This window comes from Ascidiella aspersa, chromosome 1, assembly GCF_963924565.1.
Source record: "Ascidiella aspersa chromosome 1, kaAscAspe10.2, whole genome shotgun sequence".
Classification (NCBI taxonomy): Eukaryota; Metazoa; Chordata; class Ascidiacea; order Phlebobranchia; family Ascidiidae; genus Ascidiella; species Ascidiella aspersa.
This window is the reverse complement of record NC_139447.1, coordinates 2,142,941-2,170,213: the sequence shown is the minus strand read 5'-3', so window position 1 is coordinate 2,170,213 and position 27,273 is coordinate 2,142,941. Positions and strand designations below refer to the sequence as shown.

The 27,273-nt window shown below is 38.1% G+C and overlaps 3 protein-coding genes across 3 annotated transcripts in view; 2 read left to right on the top strand and 1 right to left on the bottom strand.

Moving 5' to 3' along the window:
• The window catches only part of LOC146166507 (uncharacterized), a 38,149-nt gene that overhangs the window by 4,768 nt on the left and 6,108 nt on the right, over positions 1-27,273 (bottom strand). The gene's annotated exons all lie outside the window — the stretch shown is intronic.
• Positions 9,670-11,583, top strand: LOC146166509 (uncharacterized). Its single transcript, XM_083389123.1, has one exon. The coding sequence runs from the start codon at positions 9,687-9,689 to the stop codon at positions 10,602-10,604; it is 918 nt and encodes a 305-aa protein (XP_083245249.1). The 5' UTR covers positions 9,670-9,686; the 3' UTR covers positions 10,605-11,583.
• Positions 15,027-27,183, top strand: LOC146166508 (uncharacterized). Its single transcript, XM_083391048.1, has 5 exons — positions 15,027-16,104; positions 20,829-21,620; positions 23,783-23,884; positions 24,537-24,559; positions 26,044-27,183. Exons 1-5 carry the CDS (start codon positions 15,108-15,110, stop codon positions 27,181-27,183), a joined length of 3,054 nt encoding a protein of 1,017 aa, XP_083247174.1. The 5' UTR covers positions 15,027-15,107.

Genomic DNA, 27,273 nt, shown 5'->3' with positions numbered 1-27,273 from the left:
GAATTGCGGCCCTTGGGCATTTTACACGTCCTCATTTGGCCCTCAGAGCAATTTGAGTTTGAGACCCTTGGCCTACAGCTTACGGCGCAGCATAACAAGTGAAGCAAACGGATAATTTGATCGCGTTCTACAGTTCCAGCATTAGAATATATAGCGCAAAAGCGACTGCGTTGGGGATTAGCGACACCAGCCCGACAGGAAAACGGAAATCAGCCTATAATCGCACACACAGTCGCACATACACTAGACAGCTTGCGCCATTACAGCTTGTAGACTTCTTTCTCACAAAATAAGCTAAAATCAAGCGTTAGGCTGACACATTGCCATTAAATCACTTACATGGTCTGTATAACAAATCAAATCTTACCAATATTATTATAATTTTAAGTTAAAGTAGAGAAATGTAATCAATAAAGGTTACCTGCGCTTTTATAAACCAGCAACCTTGGCTGTACTAAGGATTACATTAAATATCGATTTTGCCAAGCTACACATAGCATTAGTCAATGCTTTTTGACGAAATTAGTAACTGCATACATTACAACTGATACAAAACAGTTCTAACAACCAAAAAGTTTTAGACATGCTTTGTGAATGCGTAGACCTGCTACAAGCGCACTTCAAATTTGCCTTTTTCTTGCTACATTGGATACGGTTTGTCTCTTGCACCTTGCTAAAAACAAACCAGCTGAGAGGTTCGTCTGATTTCAAGAGCTGTTACAGTTGTAATGCTAACAAGGATTATTATAAAATAAACCACAGAATAGGTTGTTCAACTGTAAAGTTAAGTCGGATTTTAATTGTGGAAACGTGGTGGTGTTGTCCCACATTTTAGTGAGGTGTAGTCGTTAATATTGTAAGTATAAAGTAATTGAGACAAATAAGTTCAGTGCTGGTCTAGAATCCAACCACGACGAACATTATTTGGGGTAGTGTTTGGATAGGTTAAGCAATATTATTAAATAATAATACTTGACTTACCCACACCCCAACCAAAATATTTTAAGTTGCCTTAAAAGTTGTTTCAACGCTGTGGTAGGATTCTTGGCCAGCGCCAAAACTTAGAATTAAGCACCGTTTAATCTGTAAGTACATTCTGCTTTTTATACTCTTGATTTGTCACGGACATTTAAACCTGTTGTAAATTACAAACCAGATGAAATCGACTGATTTAGCGACTCAACAACACAGTTGTACGACCAGCGAGTCTAATAGTAATAGGTTTATTGGCAGTCAAATGTATTGTATAATATGGTAACTAGGCCACTGTGCTATCAATTCCACGTCCTTCAACAAGGCGCTGTTTACAACTGTATATTTATGGAAAGCTGAGAAATATCTTAGCACACCTTACTATTATACACAAAACAAAGTTACTGTAAACTTAAAAACAAAGCTACTGTACAATGTTTGGCGATAAGACTCTGCCATCTTAGTTTTATATTTAAAGTTAGAGTGAGTTGCTAGCGGTTTGCATACAGCTTGCCTTGTGAACCGATAGACTAGCGTTGCCTTACTTACCGGTAAAAGCAAATAACGAAATGCGTGCAAGGTTGTCGGATACACTAGCATAAGAATAACAGTTAAAGCCGGACACCGTAGCGCGAAAGTTTACGTTCGGTACCCGGCTACTAAAACTGAAAACTTTTGCAGGACCCGCCACGTTTTTATGAATTAGTTAACAATTGGATAATTTAATTAAGTCAGTCCGTATTTTAGCAATTGGTGATTGTCACAGGAAAACAGTTTAGATTAAAATACAATTATTAGTTGTAATATATGCGGACCAAAAAATTACTTTTTTGTAAAGTTTGGCTTCCAATGTAAAGTTCTATTTTTTGGATTGGCGACTAGTGTTTTAGTGTTATTTTAAACCAAACATAAATTACATTTACTTGAAAAAATACATTGTTACTATAATTTATGCCACCTAACTGTAAAAAAACTAGCTAAGTTGTACAATTGTGTTAGTTGGCTAAATAGTTGTTACAGCTGTTTGGAAATTTACATGAGGTGAAACTCGTCGAGCGCAACGAACCGTGAAGATAACAGCGTGAAAAAGGCAGCTTTCGGCGAGGATTTGTGCTTTTGAAACTGTTTAGTCTAGAGCAGTGGTCGGCAAACTTTTTTCGTCGCGGCCCAATATACTTTTTTCGGAGCTGTTCAACCACTATGAAAACGGTGGCAGAAGTTTAAGGCATTAGAATGGCGTCACAAAGTTAGAAACACTTGTTTTTCTCGAACGAACTCCTTGACAAATAGATTTACATTGGCAAAACTTTAATTAAAAGGATACGTGAGGCATATGGCACTTTAAAAATTCCAATATTGCTCGAAATAGCGGCATTTATAGTATAATTTAACAGGAATTGAACTGTACAGTTATGAGACACGCAACAAAAGAAATTATAGAATGTGGCTTTTTGACTTCAAAATAAACATCGTAGTTCAAGTAATTTGGGAAACTTGTTGTTCTCCAACCAACCGGTGGGGTATTGTGTAACTAAATAAGCAAGTTTATCGCGTAAAACATATTACCACTATATCATCTTCACAGCTGAATGGCGGCACCCGCATTCACGTAAAACGTGCGCACGAAACACGTAGAAAGAAATCCATTACGTTAATCTTGCTTTAAAATTTGGATTAATTATACTGATCATACAATAGCCATATTGCAAAGTTGAAAAGAAAATTATACTGAACTACATATATTTTGGTAGAAATTGCAATTCGCAGAGAGTCTAAGTTTACACAGCGTTTGACTGTTGACACCAAGAAAAGGTGAAATATTACACGGCGCTTTGATGCCGAAAACACTGCCATACGATAATGTAAAACATAGCGGTAGTACAAAACGAAGAATATACGCGCAAAGCGAGAAAAATTTTGCGTTTACATATATAGTTGACGTTGGCAAAAAATATAGTTTGACAGCCACTCTCGAGGCCCCATTTGGCAAGCGGGCCTGAACAACGCTATAGGAAATATAATTTTTAGCCACATGAACGTTTAAAATACAGTAATGCACGTACGGCTCTCACGCGGCCCACAACTACATGATAACACTAAACTATTCAAAAGTAACTCGCGGGCCACTAAAAATGGCTCTGCGGCCCACAGTTTGCCGATCACTGGTCTAGAGCTAATGTGAGTAAGTCGAATAACTCGTTTCGCGAAAGTCAGCTGACGCATTTACTTTGTGTTAAGCGTAAGATGGGTTCTGTATAGTTAAACCATCATACATGGCTGTAGTAGAAGGTTATCTTAACCTAATTGTTGTAGAAACTTACAGTTTAAGCCTATCGGAAAGACATTTTCTTGCCTAAGAAAAGCATGTTGCTACATCGCAGCGTGATCTGTTCGCTTTTCTTTACGTGTAACAGATAGTCAAAACCAATACCAACTGTCAGGACATCTATATAAATACTAGTAGCCAGATGGTAACTTATATACTTGTACATTATGAATATTTGTAATTACATCAGTTGTTATTTTTGTTACAAGATAAAATCAGAATAATAGGAAACAGTTAAGCTAGCAGATAGTAAGCGACTAGCTTTAGGCCAGTCGAACAACTTTAAGTAGACAGGTTAAAGGGGCTGGTAGCTTTATTTGGCGAATCTGAGGTTAATTTAGTGTGACCAGGGCGCACCTATTGTCACTTAGCTAATTTGCCAACGCTTCCTTTATACTAACGTATTTTTATTGTGTTATTAACGAATGTTGCACTGGATATGTGATAGTGGAAATCACCTGGAGCTTTGCCAGATAAATGTCGACCTTAATTCTTGATCAGTAACACCAAAATACTATTTTGATATTTCAATAGAGTCTGACCTTGATTTCTAGCTTTGCAAGAGTATTCTGCTGAAATTAATGCATGTGTGAATTGTTAAATATTATTATGCGCGTAATTATTGGTGATATGTTTTTTGCTCTCAAATTCCCAGGAACAAATTATTACCAACATTGTAGGGCCGGCCTCGCACTACTAGTGCTTAAAGGCTGGTTTATATTCCTAATCCGTTGACATAATTTACTTACTTTCCTGCGTGTTCACTTTATTGATCATCGAATGGCAAAAAAGTTGACGCGATTCGTTACAATACTTTGGAGTGTCTTTGGAACGAACAATGTAAGATTCCCGCTGCGCGTTTTGAGCTTTTCTTCTCCCTACTGAGTTAAGCGCGCGCGTCTCCATTATTTTATTTTTTATTTTTTGGACAAGTTTTATTATTATATAGCGACACAACAAAGCGAGTGCGAAAGAAAACACATGTCAGAAAGCGACGAATTAGCAGGAAGGCATTAAAATACAGTTTGGGATTCGGAGTAACATGTAGTGAGCGTTAAAATAGCCCTTGCCACTTGCAAAGAAAGTCGTTAATTTTATAATTCCGAATGGCGATAAGATGTTCCGATTTCTGAACAGATTTAACCATATTTAGGAACATATTGAAATTCGGCACGGATTCGGCGTACTTACAGCGGTAAATTACAAAACGCGCACACAACAACAAACAATTCAAAAGGGTTTCAGATTGATCTGCCACAATACCAAACAACATATGAACAGGGTTAGGGCGTAAATCTGCGCGTCTCCATTGTTAGCAAATAGCGCGCCATAAACAGCGCAAATAGCGTAAGCCAGCGGTTCTTAACCAGTGGGCCATGGCTCACTGGTTGGCCATAAGAACATTTGAGGTGGGCCACAGACCAATTTAAAAAAGCTAAATTTAGTTTCATATGTGTCTCTATATTTAATTTTACAGGAATAATGGCTTGGGGAGGAATTAAAAAGGAATGTAATTTTTTGTTCAGCCGCAAGTATCTCACTAACGCACGGTTGAATAAATAATCTGTTTTGAAATGTGTTCTGCTGTGTTTTGTTTTAGACCTATCTTACAGCTTTTACTTTAATAAAAATGTTTTGCCACAGAATTATTTTGCAACGTAAATGGGCCACGAAAAAAAAAAAGTTGAGAACCACAGTCCTAAGCAGTGTGGGCCGCGGCCCAAATGTGGGCCTTTCAGCAATTTTTAGTGGGCCGCTTGCTCTTTTTTAATATTTCAGTTTTGCATGCCGTTGTGGGCCGTGTGATAACAGTACATTTACCGTACTGTATGTCAAAAAAGGTGTGGCTAAGATTTTGTGTTTTACTTTTGCCTATTGTTAAATCATAGGGCCACCGTGCTAAGCACACCCCGCAAAAACTAACTTTATTAAATCATTTAAGCCCAAAGACGCATACTATGGCATGTTGCGCCGTGTGATTTATAAACGCTATTAATATTAATTCTATTAATTGAGACCATAAACTTTTCACTCATTCGTTTCAAGTAGTGGGTCTTCAATGGCTTTTAACAGAGCATTTTTTCGACAAAAAACATTTGCCGACCACTGTCTTAAGGCTGGTTCACACTAGACGCGTTAACGTCTACCGTCTGGGGTACAACGCCAGCGTCATCCAGTTCACGCATAACGCGTTGCCAGCGTTACCGGTAAATTTCACGTTAACGCTAGTCGCGTCTAGTGTGAACCAGTCTTTAACTTCAATGGCTTTTGAAAGAGCATTTTGGGCCGCGTCAGAAAACGTGTGCCGACCCCTGTCTTAAAGTAGGCGCTGTAATTTTTTTTTCAAATTAATTAAGCACGATTATTTGGCGTCACATAAATAAAGTTCAATAAAATGTCTTGGTTTTCCTTTAAATACTGAAACAGAGCTGTCACACTAAAGCGACGGCGGAATTTCTGGTGATGCTGTTGCCCCCAAAACAGATTTGTCATCGAAAGAACACCAGCCTGTAAGTGAAGAAGAAGAGTTCAGTCATGAAGAACAAACTGCCTTTAATTCAAACATCAAAATATTTAACTTTAAAGATAACAGCAAAAATTTCCGATGTCACAATTGTGGAAAATGTTTTGCAAACCACAATCTTCTGAAAGAACATTTATCCACTCATCTTCCTGATAAAAATGGATGCAAGGTTTGCGGGAAACTGTTTGAAACCATCGTCGAACTTGAATGTCACGCAAAAGTTCACAATGGAGGAAAACTTGATGACTGTGTAAGTTTAGAAAAACATGCTGGTCAAGCGATTCCTAAGCGAAAATATAAAAGAATAAAACAACACGCGTGCAAACATTGTAAGAAATGTTTTTTAAGTTTATCACATCTAAAAACTCACGAAAGAATTCATACTGGGGAAAAACCTTTTGAATGCCAAGTTTGTGGCAAATGTTTTAGTCATACAGGACATCTCAATGCTCATGAAATAATTCATGCTGGAGAAAAACCTTACAAATGTAAGCATTGTAAGGAATGTTTTACATATCGACCAAGTCTTAAAGCGCCCGACTAGATGGTCTAAAACTTCATGAACGATATCACGCTGGTGAAAAACCTCACAGTTGCAAATATTGCGTAAAGCGCTTCTGCCGAAAAAAGGATCTAGTGGTCCACGAAAGAATCCACACTGGAGAAAAACCTTTCGAATGTGAAGAATGTGGAAAACGTTTTGGTGATCCTTCATCTTTCAGACAACGCAAAAAGATTCACCGCGCACAAATTTCTAAAGGTACCAGGACTGGAGTTCAAGATGACAATGTACAAGAATGAAAAAAAGCAAGAATAATTTAAATGCCTGGGTAAAAATGCTACAATGTTTGAAGCTGTTTATATAAAATCAAGGGCTCTGAAATGTTAAATTTTCATTCCTTTTGACCAATCGATAACATGTTTGTAGCTGTGCATTGTGCCGTGGCCCGTTAGTACCACATCTTAAACATTCCAGAAACTTAAAACGAAGACAACAGTTATATAAGCTTTTGTTGCATTACGCGAACTTTTTGCGTAGTTATTGCGTGGCTGTACACCTATTGTAATGTTTCTCGACATTTTTTGCGGCAGCGCAATTCTTTTCAGTCAAAGTTTTGAAAGAAAAGAAAACCTATACGCCGTTGTAGTAATAAAGATATGCGCATCGCAGCCGATGCCCGATGCCACGAGGTAGTATCGATATTAGACCGGTAATACTGATAATAACCCGAGTTCGACTCCGACCAAAAGTGCAATTTCGTCATTTTCCGAAGCAATCCACATATAGGGGTGTGGTATAATTCATTCACTCACAATACATGGTTGTAAATATCCACCATATGCTATTCTTCCACTTTCACCATGAACAGTTGGCCATCCTATCAGTTTCAAAACTTGGTACTGCGCATTTTGGACACCGTGGATTGAGGTAGTTGTAGTGGTCTAACATGAGTCCCGAGACCGACTTCGCAGCCCTACTATATATAGCCATCAAGTATAGATAGCGTTACATCCTGCTGTGAGCGCAAACAGGATATTAACTTGCCTGCAGCATTAAAACGGCGCCTAAATTTAGCATTATTAGTAGGATTTATCCTGGCTTACTGTGCAGTGTTCGCCGCTTTGTTAATCCCTTTGCCAAGACAATTAGTTCTCGTTTCCCTGAGCAGGAAGCTTCTTGTCGTTCGACCCGATAAAACCAACCAAGCAAGGCGTCATATTAGTGTCTGGACTGAGTGGAGTTTACTGCACCAGTGCGCCACAGAAGGTTGCCAGGTGCGCCATAAGCATGAGCTGATTGCCGCGTTGGGCAAATGTTATAAAAACTTGAAAGCACGACAACTAAAAAAAAAAAAACTTGATAAGCACGACGTACCTTAACTAAATGAGTGTGAATTTTAGTGTACCAGCCTGCAGAAAGCTAGTTATTTTGAATGTGAAATGCGAAAGGTTTAGACCAGTGCTTCTCAACCTTTTTTCGCGGCGACCCAAATATTAGGCGTAGGTATGACAACTAAGCTTTGGCGACCCAATTGTTTTTTCTTGTTAGCGAAATAAAAACTAGCTTCTAGTAATCGAACAAAACATAGGCATATTAGCATAAATAATTTCGAATTTTAATAATTAATTATAAGACATTATTTGTATTGCTTCCTTGATTTTCCAAATTTCACTTGTTTAGACCTAATGATCATTTACGTTAGCTATAACCAGTCTTAGGTTGGTTCACACTAAACGCGTTTTACGCTTACTAAAAAAAAAACGTCGACGGCTAAGGAGTTGAAATGCTTTTGGTTGTAGAAATTGAAATATTTCAACTTTAGCGCTTTCGGTTATAAGCGTGGAAATTTACCGTTAACGCCGGCAACGCGTTATGTGGGAACTGGGCGGCGCTAAACTTTTGCGTCAGACGCTAGAAGCGTCTCGTGTAAACCAACCTTAAGTTTGGCAGCGCAGTACCAAAGGTAAGGCGCAACACAGCTACAGCTATGGAAAGCTAACGAGCGCAAATTAGTCCTAACAAAATAACTCCAGCTCCAACCGACCGTTGTTGTTAGCTAGGAGTCAGCAATGTAGATGTTAGCAACCGATGATTAGTAATACAAACATTATTGGAAACTTAACGCTTGTAAGTTAAACTTGGCACGATAATAATTTAGTCGTTTTGTTTGCCTTCATAGCTTCACCATCTATTCGCGTTACGGTTTGCTGCGCAAAGCTGCTGTTGTCTAAGGTTTTCTTTACAAATCGCTAGAAATTGTGTCTTAAAGTTGACACAATAATAATTTAGCCGTTTATTTTGCCTTCGTCGCTTCACACTTGATTTCGCGTTACGGTTTTCTGCGCAAAGCTGCTGTTGTCTGAGCTTTCTTTCGACTCGAGCAGTTAACTGCAGCAGTTGTACAACATGGAATATTTTTTTAAATAATCCAAGTCGTTTTGCAAGGTGTCTGTAGTTTGGATAGTATGTTGCAACCGTGTTAAATAAATAGACATAATATGTAAAACACTAACAATGTTGTATTTGTGCATTAATTACAAAGTTGCGCTTAAAGTAAAAAAAATGGTTGTCGAACATTGGACCTAAGCTTTAAAAATCTCACCACAGACCTGGATTTACTGAAATGACAAAACTGTAGCTCGACTGTAGGTTTGCAGGAAGCTGAATGTTCATTCATTATGTGACATGTATTAGGCCTATAGCCTGGTCGCGTAACACCACCACTTCCGAACAACTAAACGGGTCCCTGAGAACCACTGTGTTAAAGGAATTAAGCTAAGTGGGAAACCGAAAGCTTCGCGATGGACTCCAGCCATAAGACCGAGATAAGAACAACATCAACGTCGGAATAAAACACACTTCGAAAAAAGACCAAAATAGGAATGATAACTAATAGTGGTAATCACGTCTAAATCGGAATAACGTCGGAATAAGACCTAAATGGTCAGAATAGGCCTAAACAACACCTCACCTAACCCCAAACCCAACCCCTAAGTACATCACCAACTCCCCTAATAATGTCAACCCTAACCCATTTTTTAACCCCACCCATTGCTCACTAATAACCTCAAACAGGGACACAAATCTGGTGCCAAACTATGGTTTTATACATTTTGTCTGCTTTAGGTATTGTTGCTTTTTAGGTCTTATTGTGTGTTTCCTTCGCGAATATACAAATAATGTCGCACCTGACAGCTTCTCTTCTAGTGTATAAAAAGTTCAATTACTGTTTTCACTAAGAACGATATCGTGTAATTAAATATTTGTTTTTTCAACTTAAAATATCTTTGTTTAAAGTTTTACATTTTTTTACAGAAATAGAATCTAATTTCCGTTACAAAACAACTTAGATTAAATAAGCCATGGAAAAGAAAAACCATAGTAAAGAAAATGACAGAAAATTAAAGTCCAAAGATGAAATCCAAGATTTTCGCTGTCAGATTTGTGAAAAGTCTTTTATCAACCATGGCAGACTAAAATATCATTTGTCCAATGTCCACTTCAAGGAGCATAAATGCGAGGTTTGTGAAAAATTGTTTGGCTCAGCTCGCGAACTTACAATTCACATGACCGTCCACACTGGCGAAAAGCCTTTTACATGCAAAGAATGCGGAAGGTGTTTTGCCCGATTAGGAAGTCTCATAAGTCATGAACGAACTCACACTGGAGAAAAGCCTTATAAATGCGAAGAATGCGGAGACTGTTTTAAACAACTTGGACATCTAAAATATCATAAACGGATTCACACTGGAGAAAGATCTTATGAATGCAAAGTATGTGAAAAAAGTTTTCGCCACGCAAGTTCTCTTAAAAGACATCATAGAGTCCACACTGGAGAAAAACCTTATAAATGCGACGTATGTGACAAATGCTTTGCCACCACAGGAAATCGTAATGACCATAAACGAATTCACACTGGTGAAAGACCTTATCAATGCAAAGTATGTGAGAAACGTTTCACGATGACGGGACATCTCAAAAGGCATGAAATGACTCACACCGGCGAAAAACCATTCGAATGCAATTATTGTGGAAAGTGTTTTGGCAGAGAGGGTGATCTTAGATCTCATATAAGAACTCACACAGGAGAAAAACCTTTTAAATGCAAAGAATGTGGAAAATGTTTTAATAAAACTGGAATACTCAGAAGTCATGCACGAACTCACAGCGGAGAACGAACTTACAAATGTGAACAATGTGAAAAATGTTTTCGGTACGCATCGGGCCTCGGTAAACACAAGCAAATTCACCTCCGAGAAAGTCTCTTAATTACAATATAGATTACAATATTCCAAGAAAATTATTGACTATTTGATGGGCAATGTATACCTAACCGCAATTTAGCTCTAGCGTTCAGAATGTTTTTTACCCCTTGATAACTGTTTCTGATCTTGTCTTTCTTGAACAGAGATAACTTATACGACTATTTCAAATGGTTTACGTATGCATGTAAATCTTCTAGTAAAACGCTTAAAACCAAAGACCTGATAGTAAAATAAAACATTGTAAAAAATATATTTTAATTCGGTCATTTAAGTTGTAGGACGTTTTTACTTTCCTGTTAGAAATTCGAACTCATGACCTCGGCAATCCCTAGGCCGTTTTTATACCTAATGCGCTTCACAGTTTCAGAGGTGTCTTTTCATATCACTACTTTCCCAAAAGTACCAAAATGCCCAAGCAATTAAGTAAATGGTAACATGCAAAAGCACCTTGTTCGTTTTTTTCACTTATTTTTGGAGCTGACTTCAACTTATTATGCCCCATTTATGATTTAATGCCCTCCCTCATTTATAGGCTACGACCGTAGCCGGTACTGAAAAACTCCAAGTATTAGCGGGTAGCGAACTAAAATTATCGGGCTACGATACCCTAACCTAGCTATTATACTTGTGCGTGGTGGCGCCGGGTAGTGTAGAACGTACGTTCGTTATTTCACCCGATCCGTTAGAAATTGGTGCATTTCTAAGCAAAAAGGTTTACGACAATTAGTGCATCCAAACAATCAAAAAGTCCGACTTTTAGACTTTGAGGTCTCGGACAAAGCAGTAATTTGACTTAACAATGTGCTGATTAAGTTTCATAACACTTGACCTACCTAAACCCAAACGCTAACCAGCACCCTAACCCAAATAATGTGCATTGATTGAATTAATAATTACATAAACTCTTTAGGCTCCAATACCTCAATTTGTGACGTAACAATCCTATGTTACCATAGACGAGAAACTATCTTATGCCCACCCAAGTTTGGGCTTTTTCACCAGCATTCAAATAATTATTACATTAACGCACATTATTTGGGTTAGGGTTCGGGTTAGCGTTTGGGTTGGGGGGGTCAAGTGTTATTAATGCCATCTCACACTTTTTGTAATCTTTTGTGAATTTTCAGCGAATATTTTCAATTTATTTACGCCGGGAGTTTACCTAAAGGTCCAAATTAGTGCATTGCCAGGACCTCAAGGTCTAAAAGTCTAGACTTTTCTGCCATTGGATGCCCTAATTGTCGTAGACCTTTTTGTTTTTTTGCCAAAACATTGTGCCTTTGATTTAAAAGCAACTGTAGCCTAAATAACTTACTTTGTGCGTTATGGTAAGGTACAGAGCTAGATTATCTATTAGGCAAAATAGGCACCAAGCAATGGTAAACCACAGAAATCTGCATAGTCGAATTTGCAATGGTGCCTCAACAATAGGCCGCTGAACCATGTACTTTGCCTATTAGCATAGCTATGTTTTGTACATGATGCATATGTTGTGCAGCAAAATGCCATGGTTGTCAGACGTATAAAGCTGTCAGTTTGTTGATTGGTAAACTCTTAGTTGTAGCCACTACCATGGGTGGGGCACTTGGTTGACTAATAAAAGATTCCAAATCAACATTAGACGTATTTAAACTGTTCGTCGCCTTTGTTCATAAAGGTATACACTAGTACAGAATGAGAGGTCATCTGTCTTTGCTAGTAACCAAATTGCAAAAGCGCGTTTCACAGCCGATGGAAATATTTGTAATTGTTGCAGTGTCGTTATCCAATGAAAACATTTTAAGGCATAGGTTGAACATATTACTACCAAACATTAGAGCATGTTAGGCATGTTTGGGTAAAAATAAGCTTTTTGTCCTTTTATATGGCGGTTTTAGATTACAATATATATGTTTAGTTAAGTATAACATGTGACACCAGTTGGGAAATATTATTCGTTTAATTGACAGCAAAATATGTGCGTTATAAACGCGCCACGCTTACTATTGCTTGTGTGCAAAATCAACTATAGATATTATATAGCCATCAACTATAGATAACGTTACATCCTGTTAAAAGGGCAAACAGGAAATTAACTTGCCTACAGTCGGCTCCTAAAGTTAGCATCAATCGATAAATGGAAAAGGCTTATAAAAAGAGTAAGATATATCCTGGCTTTCTGTGCAGTTTTCACCGCAAACCCGCGCGAGGACAATTAGCTCTCGTTTCCCTGAGCAGGAAGCATCTTGTCGTTCGACCCGATAAAACCAACCAAGCAAATGTGTTTAAGCTTCATATTAGTGTTTGGACTGAGTGGAGTTTACTGCACCAGTGAGACAGGTGCGTCACAGGCAAATGACAAAAAAAATACCAAACGTTTTTTTGATTGTTTTTTCTTTTATCTTTATGCTTAGCTGATTAATCTCACAGTAGGCTACCTTACAGATATGCAACTGTATGACCCACGCTATAAAACCTTAAAAACAATTTATTAGAAATACCGAAAAAAATTTACGGGCTGCACAAAGTTAGTTAATTTGAATGTCAAATGTGTCAGGTTTGGACTTAATTGTCAGTTGCGTTAGCTATAGGCTAACCAGTCTTAGTCCAGCAGAGTCCAGTAACAAAGGCTAATTAAGACGTTACAGTCATGGAGAATAACCGAACGCAAATTAGCGTCACAAAAAAATTCCAGCTTCCACCGACGGTTGTTATCAGTTAGAAGTCTTCAATGTTCATGTTATCAACCGATATTAGTAATACACATCGCTAGAAAGCCAACGCTTAAAGTTGACTCAATAATAATTTCGCCGTTTTGTTAGCCTTCGTCGCTTTGCACTTTATTTGCGTTACGGTTTGATGCGCACGACTGCTGTTGTCTGAGGTTTCTTCTAACTTTTTCACGAAGTTCTATAATTAGTTGAAATTGTGCAATGCATATGTGCGGAACCGATAGTAATACTAATAACACAGATCGCTATTCGCCAGATGGCTATTGTTGGGAAGGTAAAGTAAGTCAGAGTGATACATAGTCTCAAATTAATAGAAACCATTTGTTAGCTCTTGTCGCTGCACGTTCGCTTTGCGTCATGGTTCGTTGCGCACGACTGATACTGTATTACGTTGTTTCGACTCAGCTTACACAAAAAACGCGACTGACTTAGTTGTAGCAGTTGTACAACCAGCAGGACTGAACTAAAGTCACTAGGTAAGGCTTCTTTACAGTCAGGTATAGCCAAATGCAAACAAAGATTATATAAATCATATAAATAAGTTTTAAGTAAAACTTTTCACTGTTTTAGTAAGGTGTTGTTTGTAACTAGTTTTTCGTGTTGGCGCAAATGTGTGGAGACAAGTTAAGCATACAGGCTGCTACGTCCTGGTACTTAAGGTGTGTATGGTGTCTGCTTATGTATCTTACAGGTTCCTTTTATTTATCTGACTTCAAAGGAGACCAAAGATAAGCAAATAGCTCGAAAGCCCTTGTAATATTTCCTTACTCAGCAGCTTATGTAAAAATCTCGGCTGATTTAGCTGCAGCAGCTGTACATGAACTAAAGCGCTATAAGCAAGGTTGACTTTTAAGTGAAGTATATTGTTATGTGCAGAGGGCGTATCTAGAAAATCCAAAAGGGGGCGCCCCGAGTTTTCAACTCAGGGAGTTACCCTATTTTCCGTCTGTCGTTATTGAATAGTGACGTCATAAAATAGTGATTGTAATGACATCATAAAAAAATAATCGGAAACAGCCAATTAACGCCCAGCAAAAGGAAACCTTTAAGACGCAAAGCGAACACGTGCGTCGAAACCGCTTAGTGTACAATCGTTATTTTTGGATCTCGTTAACTTAAGGCCGTGAAACATGCTCAGCTGTCTAGTTTCCTAAGTTGAATGTACGGGACCACGCGAAATCACAAGCATGCATTTCGCAACCTGCAATACTAAACGAAAATTGTTTTTCCAGGTGTTATTATGACACAATTAGCGCAACATCTGCGCCGAACTGTGTGAAAAATCAGCTAAAATACAAGCTGAGGTCGAGGGAAAATTAGTTGTGTCAATTACATTAAAACAAGTGGTCTTTATTATATGAAAAAATCTGCGGCCTTACTTTAAAATAAGCCGTTGTTAAACCAACACTGAACATTAGCTCAAACAGCTAGGGACACTAGCTGCGCCTAACTCTACGTTTTTAGCAAGTAGGGAAGAAGGCTTGACCGCGTTTGGCGTTTGATTTTGGTTTCGCATTAGCTAAGATGCGTGACCCAATTAAATTGAAAACATTGCTGCTTCTGACGGTGAAACATACCACTGTTTAAGAACCACGAGGTAAATAAATTAAGTGGGAAACGGAAAGCTTTGCGACTATACAATAAAGTCCTACCTTACATTTTCTCTTCTAGTATTTCAGAAAAGTTCGATTACTGTTTTTTACTAAGAACGATATGGTTTAATTAAGTGAAATACATATCTCTACAGCTCTACAAAACATTTTTTTAGGAATCGAAACTTTTTGCGTTAAAAAACGACTTGGACAAAATGAATGTTAGCAATGGAAAAAGCAAAAACGGTACAAAAAGTGACAGGAAATCTAAGTCCAAAGGTGGAATCAAAAATTCCCAATGTCTAATTTGTGAAAAGATTTTCAAAAACCATCACAGGCTAAAATCGCATTTGTCAAGCGTCCACTTTAAGGAGCATAAATGCGAGGTTTGTGAGAAATTGTTTTGCTCAGCTAACAGACTTAAAGATCATATGGCCGTTCACACTGGTGAAAGACCTTATCAATGCAAACAATGTGAAAAATGTTATGGCCGCGAATATGATCTGAGACGACATGAACAAAGTCACACCGGGGCGAACAAATGTGAAGAATGTGGAAAACGTTTTGCAGATTTAACAGCCTTAACAAATCATCAAAGAACTCACACTGGTGAAAAGCCTTTTGAATGCATAGAATGTGGAAGGTGTTTTGCCCGGATAGGAGATTTCAGAATACACGAACGAATTCACACTGGAGAAAAACCTTATAAATGCGACATATGTGGGAAATTCTTTGTCACCATAGGAAGTCGTAATGCCCATAAACGAATTCACACTGGTGAAAAACCTTATAAATGCGACGTATGTGGGAAATGCTTTGCCACCACAGGAAATCGTAATGACCATAAACGAATTCACACTGGTGAAAAACCTTATCAATGCAAAGTATGTGAGAAACGTTTCACGATGACGGGACATCTCAAAAGGCATGAAATGACTCACACCGGCGAAAAACCATTCGAATGCAATTATTGTGGAAAGTGTTTTGGCAGAAAGGATGATCTTAGATCTCATATAAGAACTCACACAGGAGAAAAACCCTACGAATGCAAAGAATGTGGAAAATGTTTTAATAAAACTGGAATACTCAGAAGTCATGCACGAACTCACAGCGGAGAACGACCTTACAAATGTGAACAATGTGAAAAATGTTTTCGGTACGCATCAAGCCTGGGTAAACACAAGCGAATTCACCTCCGAGAAAGTCTCTTAATTACAATATAGATTACAATATTCCAAGAAAATTATTGACTATTTGATGGGCAATGTATACCTAACCGCAATTTAGCACAAGCGTTCAGAATGTTTTTTACCCCTTGATAACTGTTTCTGATCTTGTCTTTCTTGTACAGAGATAACTTATACGACTATTTCAAATGGTTTACGTATGCATGTAAATCTTCTAGTAAAACGCTTAAAACCAAAGACCTGATATTAAAATGAAACATTGTAAAAAATATATTTTAATTCGGTCATTTAAGTTGTAGGACGTTTTACTTTCCTGTTAGAAATTCGAACTCATGACCTCGGCAATCCCTAGGCCGTTTTTATACCTAATGCGCTTCACAGTTTCAGAGGTGTCATTTCATATCACTACTTTCCCAAAAGTACCAAAATGCCCAAGCAAATAAGTAAATGGTAACATGCAAAAGCACCTTGTTCGTTTTTTTCACTTATTTTTGTAGCTGAATTCAACTTATTATGCCCCATTTATGATTTAATGCCCTCCCTCATTTATAGGCTACGACCGTAGCCGGTACTGAAAAACTCCAAGTATTAGTAAAGCCGGGTAGCGAACTAAAATTATCGGGCTACGATACCCTAATCTAGCTATTATACTTGTGCGAGGTGGCGCCGGGTAGCATAGAACGTACGTTCGTTATTTCACCCGATCCGTTAGAAATTAGTGCATTTCAAAGCAAAAAGTGCTACGACAATATTAGTGCATACAAACAATCAAAAAGTCCGACTTTTAGACTTTGAGGTCTCGGACAATGCAGTAATTTGACTTAACAATGTGCTGATTAAGTTTCATAATACTTGACCTACCTAAACCCAAACGCTAACCAGCACCCTAACCCAAATAATGTGCATTGAATTAATAATTACATAAACGCTTTAGGCTCCAATACCTCGATTTGTGACGTAAAAATCCTATGTTACCATAGACGAGAAACTATCTTATGCCCACCCAAGTTTGGGCTTTTTCACCAGCATTCAAATAATTATTACATTAACGCACATTATTTGGGTTAGGGTTCGGGTTAGCGTTTGGGTTAGGGTGGGTCAAGTGTTATTAATGCCATCTCACACTTTTTGTAAACTTTTATGAATTTTCAGCGAATATTTTCGATTTATTTACGCCGGGAGTTTACCTAAAGGTCCAAATTAGTGCATTGCCAGGACTTCAAGGTCTAAAAGTCTAGACTTTTCTGCCATTGGATGCCCTAATTGTCGTAGACCTTTTTGTTTTTTTGCCAAAACATTGTGCCCTTGATTTAAAAGCAACTGTAGCCTAAATAACTTACTTTGTGCGTTATGGTAAGGTACAGAGCTAGATTATCTATTAGGCAAAATAGGCACCAAGGAATCATAAATCACAGAAATCTGCATAGTCGAATTTGCAATGGTGCCTCAGCAATAGGCCGCTGAACTATTTATTTTGCCTATTAGCATAGCTATGTTTTGTACATGATGCATATATTGTGCAGCAAAATGCCATGGTTGTCAGACGTGTAAAGCTGTCAGTTTGTTGATTGGTAAACTCTTAGTTGTAGCCACTACCATGGGTGGGGCACTTGGTTGACTAATAAAAGATTCCAAATCAACATAAGACGTATTTAAACTGTTCGTCGCCTTTGTTCATAAAGGTATACACTAGTACAGAATGAGAGGTCATCTGTCTTTGCTAGTAGCCAAATTGCAAAAGCGCGTTTCACAGCCGATGGAAACATTTGTAATTATTGCAGTGTCGTTATCCAATGAAAACATTTTAAGGCATAGGTTGAACATAATACTACCAAACATTAGAGCATGTTAGGTATGTTTGGGCGAACATAAGCTTTTTGTCCTTTTACTTGGCGGTTTTAGATTACAATATATATGTTTAGTTAAGTATAACATGTGACACCAGTTGGGAAATATTATTCATTTAATTGACAGCGAAATATGTGCGTTATAAACGCGCCACGCTTAACTATTGCTTGTGTGCAAAATCAACTATAGATATTATATAGCCATCAACTATAGATAACGTTACATCATGTTAAAAGAGCAAACGGGAAATTAACTCGCCTACAGTCGGCTCCTAAAGTTAGCATCAATCGATAAATGGAAAAGGCTTACAAAAAGAGTAAGATATATCCTGGCTTACTGTGCAGTGTTCGCCGCTTTGTTAAACCCCGCGCGAGGACAATTAGCTCTCGTTTCCCTGAGCAGGAAGCATCTTGTCATTCGACCCGCTAAAACTAACCAAGAAAATGAGTTTAAGCTTCATATTAGTGTTTGGAATGAGAGGAGTTTACTGTACCAGTGAGCCAGGTGCGTCACAGGCAAATGACAAAAAAAATACCAAACGTTTTTTTGATTGTTTTTCCTTTTATCTTTATGCTTAGCTGATTAATCTCACAGTAGGTTACCTTACAGATATGCAACTGTATGGCCCATGCTATAAAACCTTAAAAACAATTTACTAGAGATACCACAAGAAAATTACGGGCTGCACAAAGTTAGTTAATTTGAATGTCAAATGTGTCAGGTTTGGACTTAATTGTCAGTTGCGTTAGCTATAGGCTAACCAGTCTTAGTCCAGCAGAGTCCAGTAACAATGGCTAATTAAGACGTTACAGCCATGGAGAATAACCGAACGCAAACTAGCGTCACAAAAATAACCCCAGCTCCCAGCAACGGTTGTTATTAGTTAGAAGTCTTCAATGTTCATGTTATCAACCGATATTAGTAATACACATCGCTAGAAAGCCAACGCTTAAAGTTCACTCAATAATAATTTCGCCGTTTTGTTAGCCATCGTCGCTTTGCACTTTATTTGCGTTACGGTTTGATGCGCACGACTGCTGTTGTCTGAGGTTTCTTCTAACTTTTTCACGAAGTTCTATAATTAGTTGAAATTGTGCAATGCATATGTGCGGAACCGATAGTAATACTAATAACACAGATCGCTATTCGCCAGATGGCTATTGTTGGGAAGGTAAAGTAAGTCAGAGTGATACATAGTCTCAAATTAATAGAAACCATTTGTTAGCTCTTGTCGCTGCACGTTCGCTTTGCGTCATGGTTCGTTGCGCACGACTGATACTGTATGACGTTGTTTCGACTCAGCTTACACAAAAAACGCGACTGACTTAGTTGTAGCAGTTGTACAACCAGCAGGACTGAACTAAAGTCACTAGGTAAGGCTTCTTTACAGTCAGGTATAGCCAAATGCAAACAAAGATTATATAAATCATATAAATAACTTTTAAGTAAAACTTTTCACTGTTTTAGTAAGGTGTTGTTTGTAACTAGTTTTTCGTGTTGGCGCAAATGTGTGAAGACAAGTTAAGCATACAGGCTGCTACGTCCTGGTACTTAAGGTGTGTATGGTGTCTGCTTATGTATCTTACAGGTTCCTTTTATTTATCTGACTTCAAAGGAGACCAAAGATAAGCAAATAGCTCGAAAGCCCTTGTAATATTTCCTTACTCAGCAGCTTATATAAAAAGCTCGGCTGATTTAGCTGCAGCAGCTGTACATGAACTAAAGCGCTATAAGCAAGGTTGACTTTTAAGTGAAGTATATTGTTATGTGCAGAGAGCGTATCTAGAAAATCAAAAAGGGGGCGCCCCAAGTTTTCAACTCAGGGAGTTACCCTATTTTCCGTCAGTCGTTATTGAATAGTGACGTCATAAAATTGTGATTGTAATGACATCATAAAAAAATAATCGGAAACAGCCAATTAACGCCCAGCAAAAGGAAACCTTTAAGACGCAAAGCGAACACGTGCGTCGAAACCGCTTAGTGTACAATCGTTATTTTTGGATCTCGTTAACTTAAGGCCGTGAAACATGCTCAGCTGTCTAGTTTTCTAAGTTGAATGTACGGGACCACGCTAAATCACAAGCATGCATTTCGCAACCTGCAATACTAAACGAAAATTGTTTTTTCCAGGTGTTATTATGACACAATTAGCGCAACATCTGTGCCGAGCTGTGTGACAAATCAGCTAAAATGCAAGCTGAGGTCGAGGGAAAATTAGTTGTGTGAATTACATTAAAACAAGTGGTCTTTATTATATGAAAAAATCTGCGGCTTTACTTTAAAATAAGCCGTTGTTACACCAACACTGAATATTAGCTCAAACAGCTAGGGACACTAGCTGCGCCTAACTCTACGTTTTAAGCAAGTAAGGAAGAAGGCTTGACTGCGTTTGGCGTTTGATTTTGGTTTCGCATTAGCTAAGATGCGTGACCCAATTAAATTGAAAACATTGCTGCTTCTGACGGTGAAACATACCACTGTTTGAGAACCACGAGGTAAAGAAATTAAGTGGGAAACGGAAAGCTTTGCGAGTATACAATAAAGTCCTACCTTACATTTTCTCTTCTAGTATTTCAGAAAAGTTCGATTAATGTTTTTTACTAAGAACGATATGGTTTAATTAAGTGAAATACATATCTCTACAGCTCTACAAAACATTTTTTTAGGAATCGAAACTTTTTGCGTTAAAAAACGACTTGGACGAAATGAATGTTAGCAATGGAAAAAGCAAAAACGGTACAAAAAATGACAGGAAATCCAAGTCCAAAGGTGGAATCAAAAATTCCCAATGTCTAATTTGTGAAAAGGTTTTCAAAAACCATCACAGGCTAAAATCGCATTTGTCAAGCGTCCACTTTAAGGAGCATAAATGCGAGGTTTGTGAGAAATTGTTTTGCTCAGCTAACAGACTTAAAGATCACATGGCCGTTCACACTGGTGAAAGACCTTATCAATGCAAACAATGTGAAAAATGTTATGGCCGCGAATATGATCTGAGACGACATGAACAAAGTCACACCGGGGCGAAGAAATGTGAAGAATGTGGAAAACGTTTTGCAGATTTAACAGCCTTAACAAATCATCAAAGAACTCACACTGGTGAAAAGCCTTTTGAATGCACAGAATGTGGAAGGTGTTTTGCCCGGATAGGAGATTTCAGAATACACCAACGAATTCACACCGGAGAAAAACCTTATAAATGCGACATATGTGGGAAATTCTTTGTCACCATAGGAAGTCGTAATGCCCATAAACAAATTCACACTGGTGAAAAACCTTATAAATGCGACGTATGTGGGAAATGCTTTGCCACCACAGGAAATCGTAATGACCATAAACGAATTCACACTGGTGAAAAACCTTATCAATGCAAAGTATGTGAGAAACGTTTCACGATGACGGGACATCTCAAAAGGCATGAAATGACTCACACCGGCGAAAAACCATTCGAATGCAGTTATTGTGGAAAGTGTTTTGGCAGAAAGGATGATCTTAGATCTCATATAAGAACTCACACAGGAGAAAAACCCTACGAATGCAAAGAATGTGGAAAATGTTTTAATAAAACTGGAATACTCAGAAGTCATGCACGAACTCACAGCGGAGAACGACCTTACAAATGTGAACAATGTGAAAAATGTTTTCGGTACGCATCAAGCCTGGGTAAACACAAGCGAATTCACCTCCGAGAAAGTCTCTTAATTACAATATAGATTACAATATGCCAAGAAAATTATTGACTATTTGATGGGCAATGTATACCTAACCGCAATTTAGCTCTAGCGTTCAGAATGTTTTTTACCCCTTGATAATTGTTTCTGATCTTGTCTTTCTTGTACAGAGATAACTTATACGACTATTTCAAATGGTTTACGTATGCATGTAAATCTTCTAGTAAAACGCTTAAAACCAAAGACCTGATATTAAAATGAAACATTGTAAAAAATATATTTTAATTCGGTCATTTAAGTTGTAGGACGTTTTTACTTTCCTGTTAGAAATTCGAACTCATGACCTCGGCAATCCCTAGGCCGTTTTTATACCTAATGCGCTTCACAGTTTCAGAGGTGTCATTTCATATCACTACTTTCTCAAAAGTACCAAAATGCCCAAGCAAATAAGTAAATGGTAACATGCAAAAGCACCTTGTTCGTTTTTTTCACTTATTTTTGTAGCTGAATTCAACTTATTATGCCCCATTTATGATTTAATGCCCTCCCTCATTTATAGGCTACGACCGTAGCCGGTACTGAAAAACTCCAAGTATTAGTAAAGCCGGGTAGCGTAGAACGTACGTTCGTTATTTCACCCGATCCGTTAGAAATTAGTGCATTTCAAAGCAAAAAGTGCTACGACAATATTAGTGCATACAAACAATCAAAAAGTCCGACTTTTAGACTTTGAGGTCTCGGACAATGCACTAATTTGACTTAACAATGTGCTGATTAAGTTTCATAATACTTGACCTACCTAAACCCAAACGCTAACCAGCACCCTAACCCAAATAATGTGCATTGAATTAATAATTACATAAACGCTTTAGGCTCCAATACCTCGATTTGTGACGTAAAAATCCTATGTTACCATAGACGAGAAACTATCTTATGCCCACCCAAGTTTGGGCTTTTTCACCAGCATTCAAATAATTATTACATTAACGCACATTATTTGGGTTAGGGTTCGGGTTAGCGTTTGGGTTAGGGTGGGTCAAGTGTTATTAATGCCATCTCACACTTTTTGCAATCTTTTGTGAATTTTCAGCGAATATTTTCGATTTATTTACGCCGGGAGTTTACCTAAAGGTCCAAATTAGTGCATTGCCAGGACCTCAAGGTCTAAAAGTCTAGACTTTTCTGCCATTGGATGCCCTAATTGTCGTAGACCTTTTTGTTTTTTAGCCAAAACATTGTGCCCTTGATTTAAAAGCAACTGTAGCCTAAATAACTTACTTTGTGCGTTATGGTAAGGTACAGAGCTAGATTATCTATTAGGCAAAATAGGCACCAAGGAATCATAAATCACAGAAATCTGCATAGTCGAATTTGCAATGGTGCCTCAGCAATAGGCCGCTGAACCATTTATTTTGCCTATTAGCATAGCTATGTTTTGTACATGATGCATATATTGTGCAGCAAAATGCCATGGTTGTCAGACGTGTAAAGCTGTCAGTTTGTTGATTGGTAAACTCTTAGTTGTAGCCACTACCATGGGTGGGGCACTTGGTTGACTAATAAAAGATTCCAAATCAACATTAGACGTATATAAACTGTTCGTCGCCTTTGTTCATAAAGGTATACACTAGTACAGAATGAGAGGTCATCTGTCTTTGCTAGTAGCCAAATTGCAAAAGCGCTTTTCACAGCCGATGGAAACATTTGTAATTATTGCAGTGTCGTTATCCAATGAAAACATTTTAAGGCATAGGTTGAACATAATACTACCAAACATTAGAGCATGTTAGGTATGTTTGGGCGAACATAAGCTTTTTGTCCTTTTACTTGGCGGTTTTAGATTACAATATATATGTTTAGTTAAGTATAACATGTGACACCAGTTGGGAAATATTATTCGTTTAATTGACAGCGAAATATGTGCGTTATAAACGCGCCACGCTTAACTATTGCTTGTGTGCAGAATCAACTATAGATATTATATAGCCATCAACTATAGATAGCGTTACATCCTGTTAAAAGAGCAAATAGGAAATTAACTCGCAGTCGGCTCCTAAAGTTAGCATCAATCGATAAATGGAAAAGGCTTATAAAAAGAGTAAGATATATCCTGGCTTACTGTGCAGTGTTCGCCGCTTTGTTAAACCCCGCGCCAGGACAATTAGCTTTCGTTTCCCTGAGCAGGAAGCATCTTGTCGTTCGACCCGCTAAAACCAACCAAGAAAATGAGTTTAAGCTTCATATTAGTGTTTGGAATGAGAGGAGTTTACTGTACCAGTGAGCCAGGTGCGTCACAGGCAAATGACAAAAAAAATACCAAACGTTTTTTTGATTGTTTTTCCTTTTATCTTCTTTGTGCTTAGCTGATTAATCTCACAGTAGGTTACCTTACAGATATGCAACTGTATGGCCCACGCTATAAAACCTTAAAAACAATTTACTAGAAATACCGCAAAAAATTTACGGGCTGCACAAAGTTAGTTAATTTGAATGTCAAATGTGTCAGGTTTGGACTTATTTGTCATTTACCTTACCTATAGGCTAACCAGTCTTAGTCCAGCAGAGTCCAGTAACAATGGCTAATTAAGACGTTACAGTCATGGAGAATAACCGAACGCAAATTAGCGTCACAAAAATAACCCCAGCTCCCAGCAACGGTTGTTATTAGTTAGAAGTCTTCAATGTTCATGTTATCAACCGATATTAGTAATACACATCGCTAGAAAGCCAACACTTAAAGTTCACTCAATAATAATTTCGCCGTTTTGTTAGCCTTCGTCGCTTTGCACTTTATTTGCGTTACGGTTTGATGCGCACGACTGCTGTTGTCTGAGGTTTCTTCTAACTTTTTCACGAAGTTCTATAATTAGTTGAAATTGTGCAATGCATATGTGCGGAACCGATAGTAATACTAATAACACAGATCGCTATTCGCCAGATGGCTATTGTTGGGAAGGTAAAGTAAGTCAGAGTGATACATAGTCTCAAATTAATAGAAACCATTTGTCAGCTCTTGTCGCTGCACGTTCGCTTTGCGTCATGGTTCGTTGCGCACGACTGATACTGTATGACGTTGTTTCGACTCAGCTTACACAAAAAACGCGACTGACTTAGTTGTTGCAGTTGTACAACCAGCAGGACTGAACTAAATCGCTAGGTAAGGTCTCTTTACAGTCAGGTATAGCCAAATGCAAACAAAGATTATATAAATCATATAAATAAGTTTTAAGTAAAACTTTTCACTGTTTTAGTAAGGTGTTGTTTGTAACTAGTTTTTCGTGTTGGCGCAAATGTGTGGAGACAAGTTAAGCATACAGGCTGCTACGTCCTGGTTCTTAAGGTGTGTATGGTGTCTGCTTATGTATCTTACAGGTTCCTTTTATTTATCTGACTTCAAAGGAGACCAAAGATAAGCAAATAGCTCGAAAGCCCTTGTAATATTTCCTTACTCAGCAGCTTATATAAAAAGCTCGGCTGATTTAGCTGCAGCAGCTGTACATGAACTAAAGCGCTATAAGCAAGGTTGACTTTTAAGTGAATTATATTGTTATGTGCAGAGGGCGTATCTAGAAAATCTAAAAGGGGGCGTCCCTAGTTTTCAACTCAGGGAGTTATTACCCCTATCTTCCGTCTGTCGTTATTGAATAGTGACGTCATAAAATAGTGATTGTAATGACAGCATAAAAAAATAATCGGAAACAGCCAATTAACGCCCAGCAAAAGGAAACCTTTAAGACGCAAAGCGAACACGTGCGTCGAAACCGCTTAGTGTACAATCGTTATTTTTGGATCTCGTTAACTTAAAGCCGTGAAACATGCTCAGCTGTCTAGTTTCCTAAGTTGAATGTACGGGACCACGCTAAATCACAAGCATGCATTTCGCAACCTGCAATACTAAACGAAAATTGTTTTTCCAGGTGTTATTATGACACAATTAGCGCAACATCTGCGCCGAGCTGTGTGACAAATCAGCTAAAATACAAGCTGAGGTCGAGGGAAAATCAGTTGTGTCAATTACATTAAAACACGTGGTCTTTATTATATGAAAAAATCTGCGGCTTTACTTTAAAATAAGCCGTTGTTACACCAACACTGAATATTAGCTCAAACAGCTAGGGACACTAGCTGCGCCTAACTCTTCGTTTTTAGCAAGTAAGGAAGAAGGCTTGACCGCCTTGATTTTGGTTTCGCATTAGCTAAGATGCGTGACCCAATTAAATTGAAAACATTGCTGCTTCTGACGGTGAAACATACCACTGTTTGAGAACCACGAGGTAAAGAAATTAAGTGGGAAACGGAAAGCTTTGCGAGTATACAATAAAGTCCTACCTTACATTTTCTCTTCTAGTATTTCAGAAAAGTTCGATTACTGTTTTTTACTAAGAACGATATGGTTTAATTAAGTGAAATACATATCTCTACAGCTCTACAAAACATTTTTTTAGGAATCGAAACTTTTTGCGTTAAAAAACGACTTGGACAAAATGAATGTTAGCAATGGAAAAAGCAAAAACGGTACAAAAAATGACAGGAAATCTAAGTCCAAAGGTGGAATCAAAAATTCCCAATGTCTAATTTGTGAAAAGGTTTTCAAAAACCATCACAGGCTAAAATCGCATTTGTCAAGCGTCCACTTTAAGGAGCATAAATGCGAGGTTTGTGAGAAATTGTTTTGCTCAGCTAACAGACTTAAAGACCACATGACCGTTCACACTGGTGAAAGACCTTATCAATGCAAACAATGTGAAAAATGTTATGGCCGCGAATATGATCTGAGACGACATGAACAAAGTCACACCGGGGCGAAAAAACCTAACAAATGTGAAGAATGTGGAAAACGTTTTGCAGATTTAACAGCCTTAACAAATCATCAAAGAACTCACACTGGTGAAAAGCCTTTTGAATGCACAGAATGTGGAAGGTGTTTTGCCCAGATAGGAGGCCTCAAAATACACGAACGAATTCACACCGGAGAAAAACCTTATAAATGCAAAGAATGCGGAGACCGTTTTTCACAAAATGGACTGCTAATAAATCACGTACGGATTCACACCGGAGAAAGATCTCATAAATGCAAAGTATGTGAAAAAAGTTTTCGCCGAGTATGTGATCTTGCAATCCACAACCGAGTCCACACTGGAGAAAAACCTTATGAATGCGACATATGTGGGAAATTCTTTGTCACCATAGGAAGTCGTAATGCCCATAAACGAATTCACACTGGTGAAAAACCTCACCAATGCAATGTATGTGAGAAACGTTTTACGATGATGGGACAGCTTAAAAGGCATGAATTAACTCACACCGGCGAAAAACCATTCGAATGCAGTTATTGTGGGAAGTGTTTTAGCAGAGAGTGTGATCTTAGGCCCCATATAAGAACTCACACAGGAGAAAGACCTTACGAATGCAAAGAATGTGGAAAACGCTTTTATAGAAATGATAACCTCAAAACTCATGTACGAATTCACACCGGAGAAAGACCTTACAAATGTCAACAATGTGGAAAATGTTTTCGGAACAGTTCAGGTCTCAATAAACACAGGCGAATTCACCTCCGAGAAAGTCTCTTAATTACAAAATGAACTTAAAACATTTTGCTAGAACAAAAGACGACATTTTGGAAAATGTTATACGAAATTGCAATTTAGCACGAGCCTTCTAAAAGCTCAAGA